Consider the following 13,002-nt stretch of genomic DNA (forward strand, 5'->3'; position numbering starts at 1 on the left):
CTGCGTGTGAACATACCCTAAGGGTATGTTCACACGAGGGCGTCCGTGACGGCTGAAATTACGGGGATGTTTCAGCCTGAAAACATCCCCGTAATTTCAGCCGTTACGGCATGTGCAGGCGCTTGAACGCCGCGTCCATTACGGCCGTAATTAGCGCTGCTATTCATTGGAGTCAATGAATAACGGCTCCAATTACGGCCAAAGAAGTGACAGGTCACTTCTTTGACGCGGGCGTCTATTTACGCGCCGTCATTTGACAGCGCCGCGTAAATATACGCCTCGTGTGAACAGACAAACGTCTGCCCATTGCTTTCAATGGGCAGATGTTTGTCAGCGCTATTGAGGCGCTATTTTCAGACGTAATTCGGGGCAAAAACGCCCGAATTACGTCCGTAAATAGGCCGTGTGAACATACCCTGAGACTGATCAAAAGACATCAACTCTATGGGAAATTCTGCACCAAAACCCACAACACAATTCCACAGCAAATACACCACAAAATACGCAACTGTAATTCCACTGCGGTATTTGCTGCAGATTTTTACGCCACGTGTGAATCTAACCTCATATCTGTGTAGAAAATCTACGTAACAACCAATGTAACTACCATTATAGCTCCCAGTTCCATTCAAGCCTGAAAAATCTCCCAGACCTTCTTCTCCAGCAATCTTTAAAAGGGAAGGTGTCATGATTTTTTTTTTTTTTAATCATCATATTGCTTTTAATATGATAACATAAATTTTATTTATTTGTGTCCTTGTGTTCTACTTTTTACTTCTCTATGGGGGCTGCCATTTTTTTTTCATCTCTGTATGTGTCGATTAATGACACATACAGAGATGGAATACGGCACATACAGCGCCATAGTGAATGTGAATGGGAGCCGTTCCATTCACTATAGTGTACGCCGTCTGTGTGGGAACGGCGCATGCGTGGCTCCCACACAGACCAAAACAAAGCTCGTTCGCAGAGCGAAATCCAGCTCCATTTTCATGTGGACGGGAAGCCGTGGCCAGACAGTAAGAGGACTACTTCTGGCCACATGTTCAAGGAAGCGAAGGAGCAAGGAATAGGAGCGGAGGCGGGAGCAGGTAATTTATGTTTGTGTTTGTGATGTGTGTATTATGTTCGTGTTATACTGTCTGCTGAGCCCTGTGTCTAATCCTCCTACACTGTGCAGTCGCTCAGAAAATGGCGGCACACAGTGTAGGATGTTTGAAGATTCAAACCCCTCCCTCTCCTGGCACTAGCCAGAATAAGGGAGGGGGGATTGTGTGAGGACACTAGAGGAGAGTGTGTTTACCCCAAATTTGCAGCATAAAGCAATGAGGTTGCTTTACCACATTGACCATGCTGCAATTTTGGGAACTGCTCCCTCTAGTGGCCAGCACATGGAAATGTTATAAATTAGAATCTCATTTATAATATTTCCTGACTTGTAATTACTTAAATAATTGTTTAACTGAAAAAATAAATAAAAAAAAATAAAAAAATTCTAGCGACACATTCCCTTTAAGCCAGTTTCACACAGCGTTTGTGACTATTTTTTTTTAAACATGTTTATGGTCAAAAACATTGCAGTCAGATGTTAGATCAAAGGGTAACTAAACTTTTAACAAACTTCTGACATGTCATAGTGACGCCAGAAGTTTGATCGGTGGGTGTGCGAGCACTGAACCCCCCAACGATCGCTAAAATGGAGCGGCAGAAGCGCCACTTGGTTTCTGATCAGCTTTTCTCGAAAATCTGACGGAGCGGTGTACGGACTCAATAGAAAGTCTATGGGCCCGTACACCGATACATAGGCTTTCCAAAAAAAAGCTAATCAGAAACCAAGCGGCTCAGCGCTCACCCGAGCACTTCTGCCACTTCGTTCTAGCGATTGGTGGGGGTCTCCGTCCTTGGACCCCCACTGAGCAAAACTTTTGACATGTCACTATGACATGTCAGAAGTTTGTTGAAGGTTTAGTTAAGCCTTTAAAATTCTATGGTTAAATATGTGACTGGCTACAATATACAGCATTTCGGTTTTTGAAGTTTCTGGGGTCAGTGGTGCAGCATACTCCAGGGTATGTCGTTTTGTTTCCCAGGCAATATGGCCAAATCGTAGATTTCTTCTGCGATTTTTCCAAAAATTTAATTTGACTGCACTGTGTGAATAGAATCCAAGTACAACCAACTAAAATGTTTGTCTATGGAGATTGACCTGGCTGTGTTATTGCTTTTATACACGTTAGTCAATGCAACACAGCGTTGCTATAAAACTCCACCCCGTCTACCCCCCCACCCCCACATAAAATAAGTAGCCAGTAACGTGTTCTGTCACATTATCAAAAATTCTACTCATCTGCTTTGGTTAACCCCCGCTTTTCCAAAATTCTGCATGGCAAATCTGCCTACCTGTCCAGATCAATGAACCAGGAAGGTGTTCACAAGCAAGTGTTTTTAGGATTGGCCCCTCATCCATAAGCAAAACAAAGGGCGCACGGCCCTTGCAGGAGTACCACTGCCCCCCCACTATTGTACCAGACACAGCGGCACTTCCATATAGTACATGCAGCTGTGCCGGGTAGAGAAGCGCCGCTTTCTAGGACACAACAGCGAAAGGGGCCACTGCTTTCTGTGGGGGGTCCTAGTTGGGAGACCTCCACCAATCACACATTGCTGGCCTATTTCTAAAGAAAAGGTAATAAATATAAATTCCTGAAAACCCCTTTTAATTGGTTATCAGACACATCTCTAATAGCTTGTACAAACCATTTAGGGGGTGAATACTTTTGCAAGGCACACCGGGGGGAGATTTACTAATGCTGTGGAAGGTTTAGACAGCGTGAACTTAGACCAGGCCGTCAGAGGATTCAACATATTTAAAATTCCTGTAATCTGGCATCAATAGAACCCAAAAAGGTGCTGGATTGTCAAATGTCGGATCAAAGAATTTCATGGTGTAGATGTCACAAGGTCTGCGCTTTACTGGTGTAGAGTAACGGCACAGTCATCCTATACCTGTCAGACATCTGCATAACCTTCTCTGAGTGTATATGGTGTAAGTGTGTGTGTGTGTGTGTGTGTGTGTGTGTGTGTGTGTGTGTGTGTGTGTATATATATATATATACACACATACATACATACATACATACATATACATACACACACACACACACACACACACACGTGCATTAGGATGACTGTGCAGTTATTCTACACCAGTATCGTGCAGACTGACATCGATACATACAGGTTATGATAGGATGACTGTCATTAACCCTTAAAGTAAAAGTTTATATTTGATTTTTGTACAATCATTTAGGCTACGTTCACACCAGCGTTCACCATTCTGTTCTGTCAGAGGAGCAAAACATGGAAAAAAAAAACAAAAAAAACTATAAGCGCCAGTTTCGCTGCACCGCGGAGACAACCAGCGGGAGACTGAACCGATTGACTTTAATGGCTTCTGTCGTGTTTCTGTGGTTTCAATTGTTTCCCGTATTCTCTGCCGCATCTGCCATGGAGGTCCCTAACGGAGCCGTGAACGAGGCTTTATTATGAAAGAAGTCTGTGTTACTTTGAGGCTTTACTACTTTGGTTTTGAAAAGACTGTTCTGATATTACATACAGTATCTAGAACGCACACAGTACAATTATTTTAATCCAGCGTCAATGGGACCTGATAGGTGCTGGATTATCAGATGGTATTAGAAAGTTATATTAGGCTCTGTTCACACTGGCCAGTCCTTCAGGGTTTTTTGTAGTTTTTGACAGCAAGAATAGTATAGCATTTTATGAAAGTAGACACCTGGCACATTGTAAAAATGCCACCTAGCACTGTACACTGATTGGCACCTTCATGCAATTTTGCATCAAAGTGTAACGTGTATAAAATAAAAATAAAAAAACACCATCATGTTTGTGATTTAAAGAGGACCTATCACTAGGTCATACACATTGAACTGGTTAACGGACCTTACTAGTACTGTCTCCCTGATTCCAGCTAGGTTTTTCTTTTTTTCCTCAACCCCCCCCCCCACCTCCCCCTTCCAGCGATATGGTCCACTGCGGTGTTTAGGTCAGTAAACCATTTCAGCTTATATGACCTAGTGACAGGTCCTTGTTGAAGTTTGACCCAAGCAGAGTCTGAGACGCACAAGATGTGCAGCGTTCATACACCCCACTTATGTCTACACGCACTCTTCTTCACAAAATCAGAGACCAAAAATCTCTCCAATCCAGATGCCGATAAACATCAGAGAGCACACACCCTACCTGATTGGTTAGGGGGGTGATCCCCCTGGGGGCTGTGCAAGGGGAGAGATGACAGTAACAGGCTGGGATCTTTCTTCCTGCTGTCACTTCCAGATCCCCCATCTCACTCCTCTCTTACAGACACTGAACAAGGAAGCAAAACGTTCCATTCTGCTCCCCGACTTCAAACGAGTGCTGTGCCCCGAGATTCTGGGCTTTAATATAATACCACGATCTAAGCTCTAGTCCTTATATTCGAATTGTTGTAAACATTAAAAGTCATACTTCCTTGGTAGTGAAAGAGTTACCGGAACCCATGAAGCTAATGTGAACAGAGCCGAATACGTCCTTTTAGTGATTGAGAACCTTTAAGATACAATATACAACCTGTCACACATACAATATATAATGAGCCATCATTGCGGTAAAGCAGGCCCTTAAAACTTACATAGTCCATTGCTAAAATATCAGTGTATGGTCCAAACTGAAGATTCCCTGCGTTACTCTGCAGACAAGTGGCTGCTGCCTGATAAAAAAGCAAGACGTAGAAACCATGGCGGCCAAGAAAATAGGATGGGGATATTCAGACAGGTTTCAAAACGGAAATACTGCGCTATGCCAAGTGCAGGGTGTGAAGGGGGCAGGTGGATGCGGGTTATGAACCCGTGTCATGCTCCACCCACCCAGGCCCTGCACTGGGCATAGCAAAGTATCAGTTTTACCAGGAACATTCCTTAAAGACCACCATTACATAATAATATTGGTAATAATGATAACAATTCAATCAATATCCTTTATATTTGAAGATGCTGCATCCAAAAGGCATAAACAGGTAAAAAAAAAAAAAAGATTTTAAAAAAAGTTTAGAAATAAGCTCCAGCTTTCATTACTTTGTAAATGTTAAGTCTAGCAACTTTATACACATCTTTTTAGCAGTGTTCACTTGTTTTTCCAGTTTGATTTAGCTGAAAAATAAAATTATAACAAGATCCATCATCAGCAGCCAGCATGCCTGCCTGCTGACAGTTTCCATGTCTTACTTCACTGCAAAACCAAATTTTAAAAATAAATGAAAACCGCAAAAGACGATTATTAAGATGCTGTTTTTTTTTGTTTTGTTTTTATAGATGGAGCTTCACTGTAAATGAGATATTTTGGACAACCCTAGAAGTCCGTTTCCTTAAATGCCATCTCGTCAGTTGTAAATACATGGACACTCCTGGTACCATCATACAAAGTCTCGACCAGAGCAAACAACTGAAGTGTGAGCGGAGCACTGTACCACGTGGCAACAGGGCACATGTTATTCCAACACTGCCACCAAATGCTTCTGCTTCTCGGGCACAATCGGCACCGTACCCGGTTTGCTGTGTTTTTGCCGATTCAAATCCCTGGAAGAAAAAAAAAAAAACAAGTTGAAAATCAATAAGATACAAAATGTTCACATCATGAAGGATAAAATAATAATGGACGCCACATTTTATTAGGACTACTCCATATTTTCTGCATATGGAACAGTTAAACTAAATATATAAGATAGCAATGCATTATAATAAACTGGGGACTACGTATTGAAATCCTAATATAATGTAAAAACATATAAATTACCTACCGTCGTCTAAATATGTAAAACACACACCTGATGCTGCAGATCTTTGAAAAGCTCCACATTGTGCGGTGAAAGCCTTACAGATTTATTGTACTGTAAATCGTTCCAGATTTTTGGTGAGGAATTCACAAGGAAAATCCGTAAACTATCCCGAACCCACCCCAAAGTGGTAGTCTGCCTATTAGGGCATATGGTGGTCATATAGGGGGGTGTCCCCTCCTCAGAATCCCCTCTGTGAGCCGGACTAGATAGCGGCTAAATATCTCTGGAGTACCCGGCCTGTTCTTACATTGGATGCCATCTATGTGATACTCCATTTACTCTGCAGTGGTGGTTGAGGGCAAACGTATGGCTGGCTGCAACTTTCCCTGGCAATAACAGCAGATCGCTAGGCCAGCTAGATTTAAAAATGGGGTGTTCATGGTGGGACCACCTCTTCTACTATTTTGTAATATAGATGTATGTAAACAAATAATGTTTCTATTCAGTCGCAGTAAGCAAAGATCTTGAAAACGTGAATTAAAACAAAAATATATTAGAAAGTTGACATTTATGGTACATCCACAGGATTTGCCATAAATGTCTGATAGATGCGCGTCCCAACTCTTGGATCCGCAACTATATTGAGAACAGGGGTCATCCGACCCCCATTTTGTCTGTTTAGGCGGGTGCTGGCCGCAGATTCCAGGCGGGGACTAGTGGAGAAGGGGCCGCGAATGAAGGTGCTCTCAATTCTGTTCTATGGAAGATACGGGAAAAAACCGAGCAGCGCTTGCTCGGCTGTTTCTGTAAGTGCTAAAGAGTAGAATGGGGAGAGCCGCGCGCATGCACATCCCCCTCCCCACTAGTCCCTGCTTGGAATCTGCGGCCTCCTCTCCACTAGTCGCCATCTGCGGCCGGCATCCGCCTCAAAAGACAAAACAAGGGTTGGGTAGCCCCCGTTCTCGATATAGGTGCGGGTCCCGGAGCTGCGACCCACATCTAGCAGACATATATGGCATATCCTGTCGATATGCCATAAAGGTCAGTTGGGATTACTTCTTTAATGATTAAGCTTTATTTGCATACTAAAAAACCCCATCAACGTCCAATCGGCAAGCTCCCGACTATGCTGATCCCCATATGTTGCTAGAAGGGGCAGTGGCGCGGTCTTTGGCTGCCGATCAGACATTGAAGCATGAACTTAAAAATATATATGGCATCAAAGTATCCACACTTCTTACAGTACGGGCAGGACATATAGGAGTACGTACCTCTTGCGACGAGCTTCCCTCATGATGCGCTGCTCCTTTATCTGGTTGTATACGGGCTTGGGGACGTGTCTGTGTCGGGCGATTCTCCTGATCTGGGGGTGATGCTGGAATTTTTCCTTTAGCTTCTGGTTGTAGTTCTGTGTGGCCCTCTCTCGTGGCGATAACTGGAAGTGATGATACAAGTGTTACACAGAGCGCCAGGGTAATACATACGCCTGGTACTGAATTTAAGCAAAAAGCAGGATTGGATTAAAATCTGACCAAGGGCAACATTGGCATGGAAATTGTATATGTGCCCCGTTTTTGGGTGTGTTACCTTCAGATACGACCTTTGCCCTCGCACTCCAAAAAAAAACATACCAAAAGTTTCATTGGTTTGAAATGCATTTGGTTTTTGTGACAGGAAAATTAGATTATGAGCCACAATAGGGACTGATGTGAGTGATGACAACCCGTACAACACTGCGGAATATGTTGGCGCCCATGGGAAATAATAAAAATGTTTAAAAAATATATATTTTATTTTTTTTAAAGACTTGCGTTGTGTACATACATCTAAACAGAAGTAAAAATGTTGGTTTTGATTGATTGTTTTTTTTATTGAGAATCGTAGACTACGACAGCAGCAAAAACGTCAATAGCCAAATGATACTATATTATGGATTGTAATATAATTAATACGCTTTCATGTACAGCAGACCAGTCACACATTGCACCCGCCGCTGCGGTTTTGCTGGAGCTTTAGACCTTATTATAGCAGGTTATAGGTAGAGTATTGTACACCCCTCAAATTAAATAGGGAAGTGCCAAGTCCATTAAATGAAAATATCAGATCATGATAGATGTAGGGGGTAGAATAAGACCATCTCATGCTCTAGTGTTGGCCGTTTCCCTGACCCAGACTAAACAGGGCCGGCGTTTTTTTTTCCATTGTGCAGCAAGTTGTCACCGGTCTCCAAGTGAAGCTTTTATTCTAATTAAAAGCAATGATTTTCTCTAATTTAATTGAAGAACAGTAAAGTGATGTTGCTGATTTGGTACAAACTAAACAGTTTAGTAGACCAAAACCTGTGCGTGCTCGGTACATTACCAGGGGATGCAGAAGAGCAGCAGATTTAACTATTTCAGCACTAACGGCTATCCCTGGAAACATCATAAGCGGGCGGCACATCAAGACACTAAAACATCACAGCCGGGATCTCGAAAGAATTACATTAAAGACCTAGATGTCATGTTGTCTTACTTTGATTGGATCTCGAAAGACTCCTTAAAGGGGTTCTCTGCTTCCATACAAACCTACTTGGTAGAAGGATCCCTTAACAATCAGTTGATCCCATAGTGTCCCCCTGCTGAGACCCCAAGCGGTCATCTGTGGGGGAAACCTGGCAGAAAGTGTTCAATTTCCCAGCAGCTCCACCACAGGGGAAGTCAAGTATTACATAGTGTCGAGATCATCAATAGGTTGTCTATGGAATACAGGACAGGTCCTCCAGAGAGGTAGCCGCTCTTTGTAAGCGCTCTCCACACTGGCCAATAGATGAGGATCCTGAACAGAAGCCCCCCGTGTATTAACTCATAATTCCCTAATAGGGTGTATGAAAATGGGTTCGCTAAACTCTACAATCCATTTAAACCAGTGATGGCCCCCAGTGTTTAACCCATTAATGACCAGCCTATTTTACACCTTAATGACAAGGCTATTTTTTATGTTTTTCCATCGTCGCATTCCAAGAGCGATAACTTTCTTATTTTTGCGTCGACATAGCTGTATAAGGTCTTGTTTTTGTGTCTCCATATTTGATGAGACATAACTTTTTTATTGTTCCGCCGATGTAGTTGTATGAGGGCTTTTTTTTTTGCGGGACGACTTGTAGTTTTTATTGGTACCATTTTGGAGTAGATGCGACTTTTTATCACATTTTTTTTAAAGTCAGGAACCACAGCAATTTTTCCATAGTTTTTTTTATTAAATTTTTTACGGCGTTCACCGTGCGGGTTAAATAATGTAATAACTTTATAGTCGGGGTCGTTACGGACTTGGTGATACCAAATATGTGTAACTTTTTTTACTTTACTTTTTTAATAGTAAAGCATTTTGTAAGTGGGAAAAAGTGGGTTTTTCATTTTTTTTTAAATTAAACTTTATGACACTTTTTTACTAGTCCCTCTAGGGGACTTTAATATGCGAATTTACGATCGCTTTTATAATACACTGCAATACTTTTGTATTGCAGTGTATTACTGCCTGTCCGTGTAAAACGAACAGGCATCTGCAAGGACATGCCAGAGGCATGACCTAGCAGACATTCAATACAGGCAGACCTGGGGGCCTTTATTAGGCCCCCGGCTGCCATCGGAGACACAGACACTCAGATCTTATCACCGGGTGTCGGTTGGATGAGAGGGAGCTCCCTCCCTCTCTCCAAATCAACTCAGATGCGGCGCACACTATTGAGCGCCGCATCTGAGGGGTTAAACGGGTGAGATCAATACTTATATCGATCTCACCCGTTCGAGCAGGGATGCCCCCAGGCCTCAGCTCACTCTGGTAGCTGAGAGCAGGGAGATTTAACGGCTCCCTGCTATTTATTTATTCCGATACAGCGACGTAAAAAGGCTTATTAATCAGAATAAAGCCCATTAATGACCGCCGAGAAAAGGCGTATTGGCAGTCAATAATGGGTTAAGGCGCTTCTCTCCGCTGCCCCTGCACAGGAGAATAGGGTTGCTTATAGCGGACACTGAGGAGTTTAATGGATTAAAGGGATTATTTAGGTTAGAAAACTCACTATAAATAGAGGGGGTTTCCCACTCAGGGTCCTCATCTATCAGAGTACAGAATACAAGTGGAGCCCACCGATTTCAATTGGAACTGTGTAATGCTTCATTTCTCTTGCAGTGGCCCTGCAGGGGTATTTAACCCCTTAAGGACGCAGCCTTGTTTTGGCCTTAAGGCTCAGAGCCCATTTTTCAAATCTGACATATTTCACTTTATGTGGTAATAACGTCAGAATGCTTAAACCTATCCAAGCGATTCTGAGATTGTTTTCTCGTGACACATTGGGCTTTAGGTTAGTGGTAAAATTTGGTCGATATATTCAGTGTTTATTGGTGAAAAATTGCAAAATTTAGAGAAAATGTATAAAAAATAGCATTTTGCAGAATTTAAATGCATCTGCTTGTAAAACAGACGGTTATACCACCCAAAATAGTTACTAGTTCACATTTCCCATATGTCTACTTTAGATTGGCTTCGTTTTTTAAACATTCTTTTATTTTCTTGGACGTTACAAGGTTTAGAACATAAACAGCAATTTCTCATATTTTTAAGAAAATTTCAAAAGCCTTGTTTTTAAGGTACCTCTTCAGTTCTGAAGTGGCATTGAGGAACCTATGTATTAGAAACCCCCATAAAACACCCCATTTTGAAAACTAGACCCCCTCAAAGTATTCAAAAAACAGCATTTAGAAAGTTTATTTAACCCTTTGCTTTAATTTCTGTGAAATGCCTAAAGTAGAGGTGAAATTTGCAAATTAAATTTTTCTTGCTGAATTTCAATTGTATTAAAAAAAAAATCTGTAACACAGAAGGTTTTACCAGAGAAACACTACTAAATATGTATTGTCCAGATTCTGCAGTTTTAGAAATGTCCCACATGTGTCTCTAGTGCGCTCGTGGACTAAAACACAAGCCCCAGAAGCAAAGAAGCACCTAGTCCATTTTGAGGCCTCTTTTTTATTAGAATATATTTTAGGCAGCATGCCAGGTTTGAAGAGGTGTTGAGGTGCCAAAACAGTAGGAATCCCACAAAAAAAGTGACCCCATTTCGGAAACGACACCCCTCAAGGAATTAATTTATGGTTGTTGTTACCATTTTGACCCCATAGTTTTTACACAGCACGTATTTGAATTGGGCTGTGAAATTAAAAAAATAAATTTTTTTCTAATAAGATGTCATTTTTGATAAAAATTTCTTATTTTCACAGGGAACAAAATACCCTATTTTGTTGCCCAATTTCTCCTGAGGGAAGTTTATCGCCACAAATGGGGTATTGCTGCAGTTTGAGCCCATGGGAGGCCTCAGAAGGGAAGGAGCGCTGTGTGTTCTTTGGAGTGCAGATTTTGCTGGATTGGTTTTCGGGTGCCCACCAGAAGTGACCCCATTTTGGAAACTACACCCCTCAAGGAATTAATTGATGGGTAATGTGACCATTTAGACCCCATAGTTTCTTCACAGAACTTATTTGAATTGGGCTGGGAATTTAAAAAAAAAATTAAATAATTTTTTCCAATAATATGTAGTTTTAGCTCAAAATTTCTTATTTTCACAAGTAATAAAATACCCCATTTTGTTGCCCAATTTGTCTTGAGTGCGGCAATACCCAATTTTTGGTGATAAACTGACGTTTTGGCCCATGGCAGGGCTCAGAAGGAAAGGACCACCATTTGGCCTACTGGGGATTTTCTGGTGCGAAGTCATGTATGCAGAAGCCCCTGAGGTACCATTACAGTTGAAACCACTGAGAAGTGACCCCGTTTTAAAAACTACACCCCTTAAGGCATTCATCTAGAGGTGTAGTGAGCATTTTGACCGGAGACATACACCCCATAAACTGTAATGTGGGTTCTCCTGGGTACGGCAATACCCTCAATGTGGCTGTTATCAGCTGCCTGGGCACACAGCAGGGCTCAGAAGGGAAAGATGAGGGGGTAAGCTGTGCGGAGTGCATCAGGGTAAGTAAAACTGGGGTAAATTAAAAAAGTGATTTGTGATACATTTTGAAGCACTCTTTCATACGGAGCCTTAGTTTTTCGGGACACTTGTGACATTGATATATTGTGTCCTTCCTTATCCCCCTCTTATAGCAGACTTTGCACCTCTTGACTTTTTCCTTTCTTGCCAGTTTGGGAAACTTCTCCTGGAAAGTGTTGCCCTGGTACGATGCGTGTGGCCCCGCTTCCAGAAGTACTGGGTGCCCCCCCCTTTTTGGTCCCTAAAAACTTGTTTCTTGATAACCACCTCTTGAAATTCCAGGAAAGTTCCCATCTGGCCTGTACATTGACGTAGCACGTACACATTGTACAATGCCATCTGTATGATGCGCACGGCCAGCTTCTTATACCACACCGCATGGCGCTTCAGGGCTTTATCTGACAAGTCCACCCCTCCCATGTACCTATTGTAGTCCAGGATGCAGTCTGGTTTGGGGGTCTCTGTACAGGTACCTCGTACGGGTACATGGGTACTGATGTGGCATCTCTCTTGTCCTTGTACTTGGCACACAATATGTTGCTGCTGGATTGTGCACTGCTCTCACCCCTTCTGAGTGTTTGCCCAAGCAGAGTCTTAGGGAGGCCTCTCAGATTCCTTCTAGCAGTGCCGCATGCCGCAGGACTTCTGGGAGTGAGGCAGTTGAAGAGTGGGACGCTGGTATAAAAATTATCCAGGTAGAGGTGGTGACCCTGGTCCAGCAGTGGGTGCACCAAATCCTACACAATTTTTGCATTAACTCCCAGTAAGGGGGGGCATTCTGGGGGCTGAATACTGGTGTCCGTCCCTTCATACATCCTAAATTTGTAGGTATACCCTGATGCACTCTCGCACAGCTTATACATCTTCACACCATACCTTGCCCTCTTACCCGGCAGGTACTCGCGGAATTGAACCCTCCCTTTAAAATGTACCAAGGACTCATCAATAGAAATACACTTCTCGGGGGTGTATGCTTGGGAAAACCGGGCACTGAAAACTGTCTAATAGGGGTCTCCGTTTATACAAACTGTCAAAACTGGGGTCGTCTTGGAGTAGGCAATGCTCATTAGAAGAAGCGAAGTAGTGTCTTTTTTTTTTTTTTTTAGGTTCCAGTTCAGAAGTTGCTTTGAGGGACCCATATATT

The 13,002-nt window shown here is 42.6% G+C and overlaps 1 protein-coding gene across 3 annotated transcripts in view; it reads right to left on the reverse strand.

Moving 5' to 3' along the window:
• Positions 1-3,561: 3,561 nt before the first annotated feature.
• The window catches only part of DCAF13 (DDB1 and CUL4 associated factor 13), a 44,786-nt gene continuing 35,345 nt past the window's right edge, over positions 3,562-13,002 (reverse strand). For all 3 annotated transcript variants that reach the window (XM_075825894.1, XM_075825896.1, XM_075825895.1), the window contains exons 10-11: positions 7,105-7,268; positions 3,562-5,633 (exon numbers count right to left, since the gene is read on the reverse strand). In XM_075825894.1, the coding sequence (XP_075682009.1) occupies positions 5,546-5,633; positions 7,105-7,268 (252 nt within the window). In that variant the 3' untranslated portion in view covers positions 3,562-5,545. The remainder of the gene's footprint in view (positions 5,634-7,104; positions 7,269-13,002) is intronic.

The sequence above is a fragment of the Rhinoderma darwinii genome, chromosome 5, assembly GCF_050947455.1.
Source record: "Rhinoderma darwinii isolate aRhiDar2 chromosome 5, aRhiDar2.hap1, whole genome shotgun sequence".
Taxonomy (NCBI): domain Eukaryota; kingdom Metazoa; phylum Chordata; class Amphibia; order Anura; family Rhinodermatidae; genus Rhinoderma; species Rhinoderma darwinii.